This window comes from Anolis sagrei, chromosome 2, assembly GCF_037176765.1.
Source record: "Anolis sagrei isolate rAnoSag1 chromosome 2, rAnoSag1.mat, whole genome shotgun sequence".
NCBI classification, from domain to species: Eukaryota; Metazoa; Chordata; class Lepidosauria; order Squamata; family Dactyloidae; genus Anolis; species Anolis sagrei.
The window spans coordinates 262,322,638-262,342,238 of NC_090022.1; the positions used below are offsets into that span (position 1 = coordinate 262,322,638).

Sequence of the window (19,601 nt, forward strand, 5' to 3'; positions counted from 1 at the left end):
CATGTGGACAACTTCAACAGAAAGGGAGAAACCATGAAAATGAACAAAATCTGGCTACCAGTATTTTAAAAAAACTTTAAAATTATAACAGTAAATAAAGAACAAAACTCAAACACAGGGGAACTTTAAAGGAGTTGTCCTGTTTTGGAGATAAATCTCAGCCCTTTCAGTAGCCCCTTTGAAGTTCAGATTGTGGTTGGATCTACACTGGCATATAATCCAGATTATCCACTTTGAACTGGATTATACGAGTCTACACTGCCATAGAATCCAGTTCAAAGCAGATAATCTGGGTTCAGAAAATGGATTTTATGGCAATGTAGATAGGGACTTAGGGTGTATCTAAAACTGTAGAATTAACACACTTTGACTTCACTTTAATTACTATAGCTCAATGCTATGAAGTTGTGGAATAGTTGGTGCCTGACCAAACTACATAACATGGATCCATGGCAATTAAAGTAGAGTCAAGCTACCTTAAATCTACAGTGTAGATATACCCTACCCAAATCTAGCCATGTGTTTTTGGCACTTGAGGAAGAAAACCCTACTCGTTCCCTGGTGGTACAATAATGAAATGAAACAAAATGGAAGTTAGTAACTCCCAGTTTTCTATTCCCCCCCCCCCCCCCCCCGGATATCCCAACCTGGTGCCTGAGATAGCTGCCTCACTTTGCCTGATGATTATGATACACAAACTGCCTTTCAGATGTTATATTTGATATTATTAAATCTACAGTAAATCAGCCATGTTGACAGTAATTTACCTTGAGCACGAAATCCTCTTTCCATGACTCCATGCTTGACTTTCATGTGTCTTGTGAGGTTCCCCTTCAAGGTGAATTTGCTGGGACAGTAGAGGCATTTGAATGGCTTGCTGTCTGAATGCAAGTGCATGTGCCCCATTAAATTGTGCATCCGATTAAATTCTTTTCCGCACAGCTGTCAAAAGAGCAATGACAATCACAGTGATTTATTCTGCAGATACACTTTCCAAAGAAGATCATTTTGCTTTCTTGAGGCAGCAGGCTTCTGCAGCTAAAACAACTTCTCAATATTTTAGCAACCTAACATTTAGCACTGAGTTTTGAAAGAAATCCGAAAACTTTCTCTTGTTTTTAGGCCATCGGAAGCCCAGTTCCATCCCTTTTTCAAAGCTTGGCTCCTGGGAATGAATAAATTTAATGATTTTTTTTCCTTTATTAGTTATATTTTCATCCCATTTTCCCTCATGCACATGGGCTTCTTCCTCCCCACTTTTTCCTGTTAGGTAGTTTAGGCTACAATAGAGTGACTGGCCCAAGATCATCAAATGGTTTACATGGCTCACTGGAGACTAGAATCCATATCTTCTAAAGACATGTCCAGCACTCTAACCACATCACTACAGAGGTTTAAAGTGAAGCGTTAGAAAATGATTGTATGATTTTAATGTGATTAAGCCAAATGGACAGTATGGTCAAACAAGTGTCTGGCATACCCACCATTCTATGTAAAATGTCTTTACGAGCAGGTCAAAAGGATTGTAAGATTGAGAAATACAAATAATGGTGTACACAAAATGGTAAGATTGTTGTTGTGTGCCTTCAAGTCATTTCCAAACTATAACACCCCTAAGACGACCCTGAGGATATGTGATCTGCCTAAGATCACCCAATAAGTTTTTATGGCCAAGTGAAGAATCGAAACATGGTCCACAGAGCCCTGGGGCTCTTCCAGAAAGGCCCTATACCCCAGGATCTGATCCCAGGTTTCTGTTTATTCCAGATTAACTGGCAGTGCAGACTCATATAATCCAGTGTAAAGCTGAAAGCATATCATATCCTGGGATATAGGGCCTGTACTGTGGGAGGCCAAGGTGTCTTAGAAATAAAATTGCTTTGGACTTTCTCAGCCAATCAATGGCCCCATCTACACTGACTATATAATGCAGTTCCAAATTTCATTATATGGCAGTATAGATGGGGCCAGAGTTGTGAACGGTAAATAGATAGTTCACTTACCTAGAAAAGTACTTTTTTGTACTTTTGTTTCTCAGGCAACTTTCCCCAGACTAGTTGGGGTATTTGGAAAATTGCAATGCATCCCCCCCCCCCTCAAATATATGTTTTACAAAAGACATCTAGTATGGTTTTGTCCTTTATTATTTCTGATTCTCCTTAAATCAGTTGGTGGCTCTTAACCTTATTCACCTTGTACACTTTGTACACTTTCGGAGAAAAAGGGTCTTTGGACCATAATAAAATGTTGTTCTTGTAACAGGATGTAGGAAGGAACAGGTAGGAAGAGAGTCACCTGCGGGCTGAGAGGGGCGATATATAAATATAGCAAATAAATAAAAAATAGGAAGACAGTTACTCATCCATGATATTACTGGATTTGGAAATCTATGTGCAATATATTTTCTTAAAGAGGCATTTCTTAATGTATCCCCCCCCCCCCCCAAAATGAGAACACAACAACAAAATGTTTTCACCAGAATTTGACTGTGGCAGCTTGTTGTTGAATCTAGGTTTGTAGCAGTGTAATGCTAGTAATGTGTGTTGCTAAGTCTGGAGTTTTAGAAACTCAGAAAACCTTTAATATGAAGTACAGCACTGGTTCAGATGGATTCCCACATCCTAAGGATGTGGCCTTTGGAATGTCTGGAATGCAGAAGGAAAACAAAACAAATGAAGAGAACAGTTGTGCATTTCCTCTCTCGGCCTCCTGACGCCTCCTTTTCTTCCCTTCCTTTTCTTCATTACTCTTTGATTGGGCCCAAATCAGCCTCACCCAAAGCCATTCTTTCACAACCTCTCAAACATTTCCCCTCTTGGGGCCTTAAAAGTCCTCTTGATCTTCAAAAAGTGACTTTGTTGTGGTGGGGATACATTTTGGATGTCATAGGAAAGAAGAAGGATGGGTTCTACCTGAGCACACTGTTTTCACATGGCAGAAGTTCTCGCTTTGCTTGGAAAAGTAATTTTTAAAACAATTTGCTCAGTTACCCACTGCAATCTTTCAGAAGTAGTCCACTGCTCTTACTTGTTACAAGAATGAAAGCAAGTCACTACAGTAGAGTCTCGCTTATCCAACCTTCGCTCATCCAACAGTCCGTATTATCCAACACAGTCTGTCTCCCTCCCAGATCCACAGTTCTTTCAATACATTGCAATGTTTTGGTGCTAAATTGGTAAATACAGTAATTACTACAGAACGTTACCATGTATTGAACTGCTTTTTCTGATGATTTGTTGTAAAACATGATGTTTTGGTGTTTAAAATCGTAACATAATTTGATGTTTAATAGGCTTTTTCCTTAATCCCTCCTTGTTATCCAACATTTTTGCTTATCCAACATCCTGCTGATCTGTTTATGTTGGATAAGCGAGATTCTACTTACTTTACTCATTGCACTCATTGCTTTTCTATAACTTTGTGGTACTTAGGACTAATAAGAGAAGGGCATTACACTTGAAAAATTCATATCATTATGGCTTTTCAAAATGATATTGGAAAGTAACCAGAAACTTACTTATTATACTAATTAAATACTTCCTTTGTTCATCATGTTTCTTTTGAAATTTTATTTTTAAACACCCCCCCCCCCCCAATTACCGTACCCCCCTATCAACAAATTACATGCAGCTCTTACTTGGAGCTTAGTATTTCCAAGCTCTGGTGGCCAGCAACTAAAATGCCTCCTGCCTTGTCAATCCCTCCTGGATTTCCCCTCCAAATCCAGAGAGGTCGGAATATAATTATACATTATATATATATATATATATATATATATATATATATATATTGATTCCTTAAAACATTTTACATGGTCCCCTTCAAGAAGATGCAGATATGATGGGCAAGATAATCAAAGCACTCAAAGATAGTCCAAGTGGAATCATGCTGTCATAACTGCTCAATGTGAAAGGGACCCATATTCCTCTCCCAAGATCAGAGCTCTATTATTTTAGTTGCATGACTTCACCGTAATCCCATGGCCACTATTGCCAAGACCATAAAAAGTCAATGTAAAACAAAACAAAAATACAGAAATGTATCAATATATTAAAACAAAGAAAGCAGTGAATATGATGAACTCAACCAGCCAATTGAAAAAAATTAAAATCTTTTGAATTGGTTGAAATAATTGCAGTTCTGCAATGATTAAAGGTAGTAAAGTCAGTTGAGAGGATTCGCTCCACTGTTGAAAGATAAAACGCTCAAGATATGGCAAGGAGCTTCTTATGTTTGTTAGTAAGCTTTCTTATGATGACACAGCCTATATTATCCTCATGCATAAACACCACTTACCAAGTGATAGACAGCAAGGACTAGAATCCAAGTTTAGTTTCACTAAGGTTAGTTATTGTTGTTATTTACTATCCAGTAAGCTTCAATTTATGGAGACTGCATTAATTCCCATGAGTCTTGATCATCAACAATCTTGCAAACTCAGGATCATGGTTTCCTTAATTGGATCAACCCATCTGTAATACCATTTTCCTCTTTTCCTATTGCTTTCCATTTTACCAAGCTTTATCACCTTTTCCAATGTCATGTTGCCTCATAATTTGTTTCATGATAGGTCCCTATAATAGACCCATTGAAATGAAATTATATGGAACTTTTTGGGCACCTCTATTCTGTTTATGACTAAAAATTCAAACCAGTTAAGTTTCTATAATCTTTAAACTAGGTTATAGTGGTACCAATACTGAGTTTAATGACTTCATCATATTAGAGAAAAAAATCTACTTATAATCCTCTTACAGAATTCTGGGGTTTGTAGTTTAGTGATGCTGTTAAAGGCTCCTCCCTAAACTACAAAACCCAGAATTCTGCAAGAGGCAGAAACTGGATTTTAAGTGGATTTTTTCTCTAGTGTGATGAGGCCTTAAGACAATGTCATTTGAGGGTTCCTATTAGGTCATTACCAAAAGACTGCCACTCACTTAGGTTGCATCTGCACTATCAATTTAACTAATGAAGTTTTGATACCACTTTCAGTGCCATAGCTCAATGTTATGAAATCATGAGAGTTGTAGTTTCACAAGGGCTTTTTCCTTCTCTGCCAAATGGTACTAGTGCGTCACCAAACTATAAATCCCATTATTCCATAGCAATGAGCTGTGGCAGTTAGTAGTGTCAAACTAAATTAATTCTACAGTGTAGATGCACCCTTAGAGAGCTTTCGAAGGGTATTAGATGGACTACAGATTTATCAGCAGATAATATCTGTCAAAATCATTTTTTAACAAAAAAGGCAAATGTTGTTAATGTAAAACAATTCACTCAGTTCTTGTGGGGTTTTTTCGGGCTATATGGCCATGTTCTAGAGGCATTTCTCCTGACGTTTCGCCTGTATCTATGGCAGGCTTCCTCAGAGGTCTGCTGGAGCTGGGAAAAAAGGGGTTTATATATCTGTGGACTGACCAGGGTGAGACAAAAGGCTTTTTGTAAGTTGGGCTAGGTGTGAATCTTTTCAACTGACCACCTTGATTAGCATACAATGGGCTGACTGTGCCTGGAGCAAACTCTTAATGAAAGGTGCTTAGATGTCCCTGCCTGTTTTTCTCTCTGCTGTTTTAATTTTAGAATTTTTTAATACTGGTAGCCAGATTTTGTTCATTTTCATGGTTTCTTCCTTTCTGTTGAAATTGTCCACATGTTTGTGGATTTCAATGGCTTCTCTGTGTAGTCTGACATGGTGGTTGTGAGAGTGGTCCAGCATTTTTGTGTTCTCAAATAAAATGCTGTGTCCAGGTTGGTTCATCAGGTGCTCTGCTATGGCTGACTTCTCTGGTTGGAGTAGTCTGCAGTGCCTTTCATGTTCCTGGATTCTTGTTTGCGCGCTGCGTTTGGTGGTCCCTATGTAGACTTGTCCACAGCTGCACGGTATACGGTAGACTCCTGCAGAGGTGAGAGGATCCCTCTTGTCCTTTGCTGAACGTAGCATTTGTTGGATTTTCTTGGTGGGTTTGTAGATTGTTTGTATGTTGTGTTTCCTCATCAGCTTTCCTATGCGATCAGTGGTTCCCTTGATGTATGGCAGGAACACTTTTCCTCTGGATGGATCTTCATCTTGACTCTCATGGCTTGTTCTTGGTCTTTCAGCTCTTCTGATGTCTGAGGTGGAATATCCATTGGCCTGTAGAGCCCAGTTGAGGTGGTTCAGTTCATCTTGGAGGAGGTGGGGTTCACAGATTCTTTTTGCACGGTCTGCCAAGGCTTTAATGGTGCTTCTTTTTTGACTTGGGTGATGGTTGGAGTTTTTATGTAGATATCTATCTGTGTGTGTGGGTTTTCTGTAAACGGTGTGACCCAATTGTTGATCTGGTTTACGGATGACTAGGACATCTAGAAAAGGCAATCTTCCTTCCTTTTCTTTTTCCATAGTGAACTGGATGTTAGGGTGGATGCTGTTAAGATGTTCCAGGAACCTGTTGAGTTCTTCTTCTCCATAGCTCCAAATGGTGAAAGTGTCATCCACATATCTGAACCATATAGTGGGCTTTTTGGTTGCTGTTTCAAGAGCTTGTTTTTCAAATTGTTCCATGTAGAAGTTAGCTATGACTGGGCTGAGAGGGCTCCCCATAGCTACTCCATCTTTCTGTTCAGCCCAGTCATAGCTAACTTCTACATGGAAGATTGCCTTTTCTAGATGTCCTAGTCATCCGTAAACCAGATCAACAATTGGGTCACACCGTTTACAGAAAACCCACACACACAGATAGATATCTACATAAAAACTCCAACCATCACCCAAGTCAAAAAAGAAGCACCATTAAAGCCTTGGCAGACCGTGCAAAAAGAATCTGTGAACCCCACCTCCTCCAAGATGAACTGAACCACCTCAACTGGGCTCTACAGGCCAATGGATATTCCACCTCAGACATCAGAAGAGCTGAAAGACCAAGAACAAGCCATGAGAGTCAAGATGAAGATCCATCCAGAGGAAAAGTGTTCCTGCCATACATCAAGGGAACCACTGATCGCATAGGAAAGCTGATGAGGAAACACAACATACAAACAATCTACAAACCCACCAAGAAAATCCAACAAATGCTACGTTCAGCAAAGGACAAGAGGGATCCTCTCACCTCTGCAGGAGTCTACCGTATACCGTGCAGCTGTGGACAAGTCTACATAGGGACCACCAAACGCAGCGCGCAAACAAGAATCCAGGAACATGAAAGGCACTGCAGACTACTCCAACCAGAGAAGTCAGCCATAGCAGAGCACCTGATGAACCAACCTGGACACAGCATTTTATTTGAGAACACAAAAATGCTGGACCACTCTCACAACCACCATGTCAGACTACACAGAGAAGCCATTGAAATCCACAAACATGTGGACAATTTCAACAGAAAGGAAGAAACCATGAAAATGAACAAAATCTGGCTACCAGTATTAAAAAATTCTAAAATTAAAACAGCAGAGAGAAAAACAGGCAGGGACATCTAAGCACCTTTCATTAAGAGTTTGCTCCAGGCACAGTCAGCCCATTGTATGCTAATCAAGGTGGTCAGTTGAAAAGATTCACACCTAGCCCAACTTACAAAAAGCCTTTTGTCTCACCCTGGTCAGTCCACAGATATATAAACCCCTTTTTTCCCAGCTCCAGCAGACCTCTGAGGAAGCCTGCCATAGATACAGGCGAAACGTCAGGAGAAATGCCTCTAGAACATGGCCATATAGCCCGAAAAAACCCACAAGAACTGAGTGATTCCGGCCATGAAAGCCTTCGACAATACATAAAACAATTCAGTTTATTTAATGATCCATAGCTAAAACCCATAGTATATTATTGTTGCTAAGTGCATTTAGGTCAGACTTGAATTGAACTGCGCTGGAGTCAACGTTGAGAAAACAACAAACAAGTATAGGTTTTTTGTAAAAGAAAGATCCCAATCCATTAAGAGATATTGGTTAAGGGTAAACCCTTTTTTGCCAAAGGTCCACATTAACAAAAATCAATGATAAATTGTTTTTTTAATTGCATAAAATAAAATAAACAATTTGAACAAAACATTTTGCTGAGACTTTTGCATTAGAAAAAGATTGTGTTTCTAAGCAAATATCTACCCCTAAGAAGAAGAAGAAGAAGAAGAAGAAGAAGAAGAAGAAGAAGAAGAAGAAGAAGAAGAAATAACAATATCAAACATCTGGATGGGCTAACATGAAAGGCAACAGGTAGCACTGTCTTCAGAAAGGAAAAGCCAAGGAAATGTAGTGCCAAAGGTTTTCTTCTGCTTTGGGGTGAGGCCACGCATGGTTGGTCTCTGTGCCGCTGCGATTAGCTTGGTAGGAAAGCTGGTGTTTTCTTTTGCTTTGAGAAACAAGGTGAAGAAAGCTGCAGCCTGCCGTGCGGGAGAAAGGCCACTGCTGTGCTGTCCTTCCCTTGTATTCTTCTTCAAGGGGGAAAAAAATCTAGGGAAGGTTTAATAAGAAGGGTGTTCCTTTCCTGAAAGCAAGAGAGATGTAGGGAGAGGGAGAAAGACTGTAAACTGTCCAAAAGGGCCGTGAGAAAACAGGAAGCTCTGAAAAGTACAAGAGAAAGCAAGATGAAATCTATTTGCAGGCCATTCCCGGGGGACACCACAGGCCATTGTTAAGCGAGCAGTTCGTACAGCTATATCCTTCCTTCTGTTGAGGAGGAGCATGGTGCCAAAAAGGGGCTATCTGGTCATTGCCCTAACTTGCTGAATGCCAGCCAAAGAGTCTTTAACTGAGCCCAACTTCCTCAGGGCAAAGAGGGGCTCCAGATGTTGGCCTGTCAGATTCTCTGCTTTTTGAAATGCAGGAATCAACACCCCCAATTTTATTCTTATTTATATATTCATTTAGTTGGTTGTTTTGTCAATATTATCATCATCATCATCATCATCATCATCATCATCATCATCATCGGGTTGTTGTAGGTTTTTTGGGCTTTATGGCCATGATCTAGAAGCATTCTCTTCTAACATTTTGCCTACATCTATGGCAGGCATCCTCAGAGGCAACCTGGAGATGCCATACATCCCCAAAAACCTACAACAACCCAGTGACTCCAGCCATGAAAGCCTTCAACAATACATTATTATTTTACCGACACAAAAACACAATATGACACAGCAAACAAGAGATATATGCTGGATTTTGTATCACAAAATCACAAGTCAAACACTTCCCAAGCATTTAGGACTGTGTGATGTATTTTTGAATGAGTGCAGATCCAAGTAAGGTGGCCTTTTTAAATTGTTGTTGTAATTATTATTATACTGACACAAAAATACAGTATGTCACAGCAAACAAGTTCTATATGTTGGATTTCGTATCACAAAATCACAAGCCGAACGTTAACTTAGAACAGGGGTCCTCAAACTTTTTAAACAGAGGGCCAAGTCATAGTCCCTCAAACTGTTAGAGGGCCGGATTATAATTTGAAGGAAAAAAAGAATTAATTCCTATGCACACTGCACATATCTTATTTGTGGTGCAAAACTACTTAAAAACAATACAATAATTAACATGGAGAACAATTTTAACAAATATAAACTTATTAGTATTTCAATAGGAAGTGTGTGCCTGCTTTTGGCTGATGAGTAGGATCGTTGTTGTTGTTGTTGTGTGCTTTCAAGTCATTTCAGACTTAAGTTGACCCTGAGCGAGGGCCGGGTAAAAGACCTTGGAGGGCCGCATCCGGGCCCCGGGCCTTAGTTTGAGGACCCCTGACTTAGAACTTGCAATGCAGGGAACAAAATTAGAGGCTGAAGTTCTGTATCACAGAGACATGGTGTAAAATTCCTGAATCTGGAACTGTATCATATCTTCCTACCTCTTTCTTCTCCCCACCTCCAACATGACTAAGTGGTTGTTGATAAAGAGCAGAGGACATACAAGATACATCAGGCTGATGATGGCAAAGGCATCCTCCAGGAGGACCTCTCAAGGGTCCTCTGAAGATCTAAAGATACCATAATCATTCTCAAAGATCCTCTACTCTTCACAACAATAATATAATGGACAGAGACATGTTGTGTTCACCTCTGTTAGAGATTTACATTTAAATTTTCCCATTGTGTGAGGAGGTAGAGGAGTCCAACTACTGTAACAGTCAAAAGGATGCATGAGTATATTGAACTCACAGAGGTGAAATTCACTCATAGTAATCATGACATATTATTTTTAATTATTTTATTTTATTTATTTACTTCATTTATTTACTGCTTTTCTCACCCCTGGGGTGGGGGGACTCAAAGTGATTTTGAACATATTCTTGGCAAAATTCAATGCCTTAAAAAACACAAAAACTAACATAAAACAACAGTAACATAAAACGATCAATTAAATCATAAAAACGTAACTACATTAAAACATTAAAACAAGGGATTAAAAACATATTAATATAAACATTAAAATAACATGATCCAAAAGCATGGATCATGTGCTTTTAATGTTTATTTTTCATTCTAATTTAGTGTTACTCGAAAGTGGTGATCTGCAGGCCAGCGCCAGTCTGTGAGCATTCAGCTTCTAGCCTACAACACATTTCCAGGAATATGATGATTATAAGGCATGGTATCAGCTTCTGGTACACTGGATAGGGGATGATGGCTTGCCAATTCAGATAGCTTGAAAGGCATTGCTTTAATGGATGTTTTAGTCACTCTCCATAAATTTGGATAATTTGACATTGCAGAAATGTGTCTTAGACTTGCAACTTTATCATACAGGTCACCGGAATTGCCCCGGATTGTGGTGAATCCATCAGTGCCCTTCAGGGAGCATGGAGAACCCATTGTCGCATCATCCAATTCACCAATAATCCCATCTCACAGGGAGAAGCGTTGGCCATCTGGCTTCTCCCCATTGTTGCTGGTGCAACATAGGAAGCCTTCTGTGTTGCCAGTTTTGTGATAGTTTAGTCACAAAGCCTTGCAGGAAGTAGTATTACATCATGGCATGGGAGCTGGTGGACTCTGTAGCTAAACTATTGATGAACCAGCGTATGCTGGCAAAATAAGCCCCGTCTGAGGAGGTCAATAGACCTCAAGCATTGGGGCATATTTGAAGCACTACATCTCTAAGATTATTTGGAGAAGCCTTCTCTATGCATGCCCTGTTATCCTTGGAAAGGAAAAGTTGTAAACAAATCCTCACTAAACTTCATACTTTAGCGAAGTGGTTTCTTTTCTTATGTAATAAGCATATTCTAAGTAATGGAGATGAAAACTGGTGACTTATTTAAAGGCAACTGCCAACTAACAAAGTGGCTGAGAGCCAGCAATATTTGTGATATGTTTAAATGTTTATTGTTTTTTTTATTTTATCAGAAGGATATTATTTAGTTTACCACAAGTTTTGGCTACTTACTGTATATTAAAAAAAACCCGATATAGGCATTTAAGAGACTGATTGCAGGTTATGTTCGAGTTAAACTGGAGTGTAATTTCAGGCAGATCCTGCTTGAAATATCATGACACCCAAACTAATTTTGGTAATATACTTCCTGCCCTAAGGTATGGACATCATTTGTATTTTATACCAATCCAATGTGCAGCATGCATGGATTGATTCAAATGTTTAGCCAGTATATCAGATTGTTAAGCATACTTGACCTCCCTTTGGGATGAAATGTGCTATGCAAATGTCAGATGTATTTATCATCAGCAGACTAGCAATTACATTAAGTGCTGTGAAAATGCAGTTTCAAGATGAAGAACAAAACTGGAAGGAAATAGAAAAACAAAGTCTAAGAATCTAGTTTCAAAAAATTCTGGTTTAGAATAAGGAGGTAAGGCTCAAGGGAGGGCAAAATAGGAACATCTCAATGTTTTATTAGCCTCACATCTCACCAAGATCACATTCAACAGGGCTCTGTAAGTACATTCATCCTGCTTTCTCCCTCAACATCTTACAGAACAATTACTTGGGTGTCATTTGTTTCACTTGTCTGGATCTTTGAGGATTACTCACCTTACATTTGAAGGGCTTGACATCTGAGTGGACAATCATGTGGGCTTTGAGAGTCTGTTTTTGGACAAAGCTCTTGAAGCACAGGTGGCACTGGTAGGCTCTGATGTTGGTGTGAATTAAAACATGCCTTTTCATATTGGCAAGTAGTGTGAACTCCCGACCACAGATCCCACACTTGTGCTCTTTTACACCCTTAGAAAACATAATAGCAAGGTAACTATGAAGTATAGTTATCACAAAAGAAATAATCCATTTATAATTCCCCATTCTAGTTGGAAAGACTGATGTTGTATCTTGTCCTCTCTACTCCTTATGATGCCCATCAGAATGTTATTCAATAAATATCCCACTTTGCTCACCCAGTATGCATAATGGGGAGTGACTGTGGAAAGTTTCAGATCATGGTTGTCCATGGTTTCAAGTCAAAGATGCAATGGGACACATTTTGAGTCTTGCTGCAGGCAGAAGATGGCATGTAATAAATTTTTATTATTATTAAATAAATACAATAATAATAATAATAAAGGAATATTGGGTTCTAGAACCTGAAACCTATGGTTCAAATTCTATCATAGACCTCAAAAACTCATGCAAACGTACAACCAATGGTACTAGGTACCTTTTATGTCAATTGAGCACTACATGTGCTACAGGGTCTTTTTTATCATACAGAATTATAGCACTATGATTCCACTTGAACTGACATGATAACATTGTAAGGAATCATGTAGGTTTCAGCTTAGGAAGGTTTGTTAGGAATTCTTAGCCAGAGAACTCCAGTGTCTCACCTACAAATCCCAGGATTCCATAGAATGTAACTGTGGCTGCTTTGAAAGTGGACCCATAGTACTATAATTGTGTGGTGTGGTATCAAACCTACTTTGAGGGCGAATTTCAGCACCTGGGACAGCTCTATGAAGCTCAAATAAAAACTCTGAGCAGATTCAGGGCATGAAAGCTACCAGATGCCATTAAGTGTAACAAGGAATATCTTGGCTTAATTAAATATATACTTTCCTGATAAAGGAGGCTGTAAGTCTGAAAAGATGCCACAATACTGGCAAGACAAGCCTCTAAATTCCTATAGATGTTTACTCTGAAAAGCCCACTGTTCCCAACCAAGTAGATACCGTAGTGACCGTGATTAGAATGGCAGCCTAACTCTACTCTATGTGTCTATTCAAAAGTTAAGTCCCATCAAGTTGAGGGTAAGTCCCATCAGCTTCCAGTAACCCTAGTAGCAAAGCCAATGTTAAGAAATGCTAAAGTTGCTGTTCCACAATATCTGGGGATGGCACACAGTTCCCATCTCAGAAATAAATGATTGCAATTCAGTGCATCAATCTCAATTTATGAATGCTTAAATGAACATGCTTCATCCCAAATGACATGTTGAAGCATAATACAACAAAATTAAAAAGTCATAAAAGAGAGATATTGTTATTGGCCAATCATAATGTAGAAAATACATCATGCAAGCTTTATATGATGTATTTTCTGCAATTTGGTTGCCCAATTTGCTCATTTGTGAATTTTGGATTTTGCTCTTCTTCATCCTATCATTTTGCAAATCCTGGTGTGGACCTACCTTATGAGTCAAAGCATGCTGCTTGAGGTGATGGGGCTGCACAAACTCCATGCCACATTCAGAACAGATGTATGGACGAATGTCCTTGTGTTTCATCATGTGATTCTGCAGCTGGCTTGGGTACTGGAACGTTTTATCACACTCAGTGCAGTTGTACTGTATGGGCCCTCGGTGAGTGGTTAGGTGCCTCTTGAGCTGAGCCAAGGTTGGGAAGTCAAGGCCACACTCAATACAAATGTTCTCTCGACCATTCTCATGCTTGGATTCATGGGCTTTCAGTTCACTGGGATAGGCAAAACCCCTCCCACAGATCCTACAGCTGTAAGGTTTGACCTCACTGTGCTGCATCATGTGTCTTTTCAGGTGGCTTGTTTGGGTAAATGCCTTGTGACACACTTGGCACTTGTGAGGCCTGGTGCCCTGGTGGGTCAACATATGGGTGTGCAAGTGACTCAACTGCTTGAAAAGTTTGCCACACCTGGAGCAAGCATGTGGCTTGATGCCACTGTGGCCCAAAATGTGAGTCACCAAGTTGTACTTGGAAGTGTAAGACTTGTCACACATCGGACACTGCCAGCGTTTTTGTTCTCCTCCTACATCGACATAATAGCTGTCGTCAATCTGGATGTTCACATCCACTCTTTCTACCTTTTGTTTATTTTCAGCATGTTCTCCTAGGTCAGCCCTCTGGAAGGGTGACTGTGGCGGCCTTTGGGGTGGGAAGGGACTTCTAAAGTGAAAACTGGGGGGCATAATAAAAGGAAACATTAGGGCTGGGTGAACTTTGGGATAGTATGGATAGGGGGTATGCAGAAATGGAGGTGGTCCAGGCCAAAGCACACTGGGTTTAATAACTTCTTCTTTTATAGGCTGGGCTCCAAAGTGCTCCAAAGTTCTGTAGAATTGAAGACCAATATTACACAAGTCAATCATGTGGGCATTGTACTTTGGCTGTGGGTGGTGTTGCTGGAAGAGTAAAGGAAAGCCAGGAGGAGATCTTCTGGCTGGATTGTGTTCCGATCTTGGCAATGGAGACATGGGATCTTCTGGAAAGATAGTAGAAGGCATTTTTGTAGGCATGCTTTTGCGCTTACGAGATCCCCCTTCTAAAGCCCCATGGAAGTTCTCTTGTTCTTGAGAAGGAGGACCATATCCACACTGGACATGTGGAGTTCTGAATTCTTCATTGACAGGCGATGCTGTGTCTGACCTCACCAAGTAATGGGGGAAAGGAAAATTCTGTATATCATCCATATTGCCATGAGTGTCTTCTTTCTTCATTGTGCCAAATTCCTCTTGCATCACCTATTCCTTCAAATAAACAGGAACAATGCTTAGAGTCCTTCTCTCGCTGCTTGCCATGTCTAAAAGCAAGGATGGTTATAATCCAAAAACTATTTTTCAAAACTGCCTCTAAGACCTCTATTTTAGAAGCCTCTCTCCTGCTCAAGCAACTGTTAGTGTAATAACCTCATCTGTTGATGCCGACTGGAATGGCTTTTAGTAATTGTGGAGGAGGTGCAAGCAGTGAGGTGCAGAAAATGCTCCCAGCCGCCAGGACAAAAAAGCAGATAGTTCTGAAAAGCTTTTTTGGTGGCAGCTGAGAGGCCAAAAACATTTTAGTCTTACTAGTTGATGCATAGACTTGATTTGGAAGATGACGTGAAATGGAGAACTGTTTAAATATACTTATACATGTTTTTTTAATGTAGGTTAAGTGTATATTACATTTGTTTATTGTTCGGCACTGAATGGTGCATGTTGGTAGCCGTCTGAGTCCCTCTTCTGAGGCGAGAAATGCTCCACATTTCAGCAACCTCACAAAAAGGCATGATATAGATTGGCTGCTCGTCTCTCATTAAGGAGCAAATCTCCATATGGAGGCATGAATACTCACAGTCTCAGTTTCTGGATACTCAGAAGATTCCAAATACAGTTGCATGTTCCATGATTCGCTGTGTCTGTGTGCTACTTCCTTGAGTACAGTTGGGTCACTTATTAATTAATTAATTAATTAATTTCATTTGTAGACCAATTTTCTCACCCCAGGGGGGAGAGGACTCAAAGTGATTTCCAACATATTTATGGCAAAATTTAATGCCTTACAAACATATAAAACACAACATTTAGCAACAATAACATATAAGTATCAATTAGCTCATAACAACGTAACAACATTTAGATAATTGAAATGTGGAGTTAAAAACGTATTAATATAAACGTTAAAATCACATAATCCAGAAATCATGGTCCAAAGCCATTCCAAATGTCAAATATCAATTACACATAATCCTTGATCATTCCTTGTATTGCTTACTGCCCAAAGGCTTGGTCCCATAGCCAAGTTTTTACTTTTTTTTAAGGCCAGGAAGGAGGGTGTTGATCTAATTTCATTGGGGAGGGAGTTCCATATTCTATTTGTTGTATAAACAAATAATGCAAACAGAATTACATTTGTGTGTGTGTGTGTGTGTTTGTAAAATGCTTGCCAAAATCATGCTGCTCAACAGTCACTGTAAGCAACCTCAAAGCCCTAATTCAAGTTCCAAATTCTCATCCCTAACAGAAATAGTTTCTCTGTGCTTTAGTGCTCTCCACTCATTCTTTGTGGACTGATTTAGCAAGTACAATATCATCTTCAGAGCTTCCTCACCCACTGGGCAATACCAATAATTCATAGGAGTTACAGAAGCTTGAACTGTGGTGACAGCATAGGTCTTCCTTAATAGCAACAAAAACCAACCACTACCACTGTTTTCCTCAACTTATTTTCTTCCCTAGCAATGTACCTTCCCCTACTGCCAGCCAACCAAATGGGTGACATATTGGTCAAGCCTGAACTTTTCACCAGCTGGGCACCAAAGAAAGGAATCAATAAACATATTGGTCAAACCTGTACAATTTTTACCAGCTGGGCTAGCAAGAAAAGATAGGTTGATTGGTTGACATCTCATGACAGAAAAAGATATTCTGGAAAACTTCTGTTCTTCTACACACTGAATTTCACCAACAAGGCTCATAATTGTAAACAGAAGGCACCGGATATGATTTTGGGCATTTTTAACTAAAGCTAGGAAAGATTCATGTCTAAAACCCAGTCTGTGTACTTGATGGGCCAGTGGTCTCAATATAAGTCAACTCCCTGTGTTATTGTGTTCCAATTTCACACAGCCACTGTAAAATATTTAGACTAGGGACCTCTTCAAATGGCCTTTCTGGGCCTTGCCATTTCACTGGCAATTGCAGAGTGGTTTGTGGTGCCCCACGTACCCTCCCTCCTTTCCCCATCATACAGTTGGGATGGGACAAGGTGAGTTGGCATCCTGTCACCATCAGATGGGAGAAAGGGCAGCAACACATGGCAACGCACATTGCCTCACTGCCCTTTCCCCCATCATATGGGGATGACACTTGGCATTCTGATAATGCTTGGCAGTCACTGTCCTGGCCCTTCCAAAAGCCCCTGTTTTAGCTCCGTGTGAAGAGGTCCTAGAAGTCAGGGAGCAATAGTTGGTACTGAAACAATAACACCAGGACTCTAAACTGAAGACATCTTTTTGTCATTTCCATTGCCTAGCAATTCACATCACGCCAGGAATCTGCTTTTCCTATCTGACCTAAAGTACATCATCTATTGAATAAATATACATTTAGGACATTATCTCCTGGATAGGAAGGAAGTGGGGGAAAGTGTTCGGAAGAGTGGGGGCTCTTCTTACCACAGAGAGGTCTATCTCTGAAGAGGATGGCCAGTCATCTCACATCCTTTCCCTTGCTTCTTTCGATTCCGGGGGGGGGGGGGGGGGGGATGAGTTTGTTTCGGGGGAGGGGGGCTGAGTCTGAGTGAAAGAGGGTCTACCCTAGCAAATCTTTTATATCGTTACCCCAATACCCCCATGCATATGGGATATATTGAGTATAGTGATCAGATCATGATATGAATAAACATAACAGTTTAAATAATGTACCAGTAAGGCCTTTTCGCGAACCATTATGAGAATTTCGGGGGGGGGGGCTGAAGCCCCTCAAGCCCCCCCCCCCGGCTACATGCCTGCCCTCCCCCATTGCTTTCTTCAACCAGGAGTCAGGTATATACCTAAAAATGGAGTCTTCTCTCCATCTTCATACACTAGCAAGACAGATTCCCACGATAGCCATTGGAAGTGGACATGGGACTCCATTTTGCCATCATGTGAAAACAGAGAGAAAACTGGGGCGGGGGGGGGGGGGGGAACGGGACCCAATGACTTGCATGGGATGAGGTCCTAAGTATAAGAATCAATAGTGCAGCATTAGTACTTACATTAATTCATCTCCTTTGTACCAAATATGCTTTAGATGTTTTGCATAGGATCCAGAAGGCATTTGTGTCTAAACAATAAACAGAGAACAAGCATTTTTTAATTGTGTTATGTTGCAAATGATGATATAATCTCTCTTTCCCTGTGTATAAGCAAAACTGAAATGACACTAATTTTGAAGCCAAGGTTCTAGCATTACTTTATGATGCTAAGTCAGACGCAGTAACACTGTTGTCCTAACTATTATTATTTTGTGCAATTTGTTATTTTGTAATTCTCATAGTTATTGTTGCAGTCATTTTCAAGTTGTGGTGATCCTATCACAAAGTTTTCTTGGCAAGATTTGTTCAGAGGGGGGTTGTCATCACCTTCTTTGAGGCTGGGAAAGTGCAAGTTGCCCAAGGTCACACAACAGATTTCTAGAACAGAATGGCCATTCAAACCCTGGTCTCCCAGTGTCCTAGTCCAACACTCAAGCACAGCACTGCATTGGCTTTCATTCCAAATATAGACATATACTCAATTGTCCCATTAAAAATAGACTAGTTGACTCATTGACTGCTATTTTACTTTTTCTGTATTTTCCTTTTCTATTGTGTAGCTTTTTTTTTACATTGCTTGATTTTATTTTACAATGTTTTAAGCACACAAAAACATGCAATGCTACTAATTCATTTGACAAACTGTGATAAGTTTTTGTTAATATTAAAACTAATAAAAACTGAACAGGTAAAACAGGTAAAACAAGAGATAGGACTTAAAGTTGAAAAGAAGGAGGAATTTCAACAGGCTTGTGTGTATATCACCTGTAACACTTGCTAAGTTGTCCTCTTCTACACAACTCTGTCAATAACACAGATTGTAAGATCTTTTAAAACCAAGATTATGGCAACAAGAATGATTGACAACTGGAAAATAGAGGGAGAAACCGTGGAGGCTGTGACAGACTTTGTATTTCTAGGTGCAAAGATTACTGCAGATGCAGACTGTGGCCAGGAAATCAGAAGACGCTTACTTCTTGGGAGGAGAGCAATGTCCAGTCTCGATAAAATAGTGAAGAGTAGAGACATCACACTGGCAACAAAGATCCGCCTAGTCAAAGCCATGGTATTCCATGTAGTCACCTACGGATGTGAGAGCTGGACCTTAGGGAAGGCTGAGCGAAGGAAGATTGATGCTTTTGAGCTGTGGTGTTGGAGGAAAGTGCTGAGAGTGCCTTGGACTGCGAGAAGATCCAACCAGTCCATCCTCCAGGAAATAAAGCCTGACTGCTCACTGGAGGGAAAGATACTAGAGACAAAGTTGAAGTACTTTGGCCACATCATGAGGAGACAGGAAAGCCTAGAGAAGACAGTTATGCTGGGGAAAGTGGAAGGCAAAAGGAAGAGGGGCCGACCAAGGGCAAGATGGATGGATGGCATCCTTGAAGTGACTGGACTGACCTTGAGGGAGCTGGGGGTGGTAACAGCCGACAGGGAGCTCTGGCGTGGGCTTGTCCATGAGGTCACGAAGAGTCAGAGACGACTGAACGAATGAACAACAACAACAAAGATCTTTTAAAACCCACATGAGAATCTATATACCTTGAACTCAATGCTACAGAATTACAGAAATTGTATAGTATTTAGCCTTTTCTGACAAACAATGCTTTTTATTTCTCATGTCAGAAGTGAATTGGGGGTACAATTAACTTGTATTTGAAAACACAATGTGTAAAAACTTGGCATTATGCTAAATGTCCTTTGACCAGAAGCTGGCCACTT

The 19,601-nt window shown here is 40.2% G+C and overlaps 1 protein-coding gene across 2 annotated transcripts in view; it reads right to left on the minus strand.

The window, feature by feature from the left end:
- Window positions 1-19,601, minus strand: part of ZNF366 (zinc finger protein 366) — a 35,238-nt gene that overhangs the window by 2,846 nt on the left and 12,791 nt on the right. Inside the window, exons 2-5 of one of the 2 annotated variants that reach the window (XM_060761687.2) lie at window positions 17,841-17,908; window positions 13,538-14,842; window positions 11,950-12,141; window positions 768-942 (exon numbers count right to left, since the gene is read on the minus strand). In XM_060761687.2, the coding sequence (XP_060617670.2) occupies window positions 768-942; window positions 11,950-12,141; window positions 13,538-14,839 (1,669 nt within the window). In that variant the 5' untranslated portion in view covers window positions 14,840-14,842; window positions 17,841-17,908. Of the gene's footprint in view, window positions 1-767; window positions 943-11,949; window positions 12,142-13,537; window positions 14,849-17,840; window positions 17,909-19,601 lie in introns of both variants that reach the window. The other variant, XM_060761686.2, reaches the window with a different exon arrangement.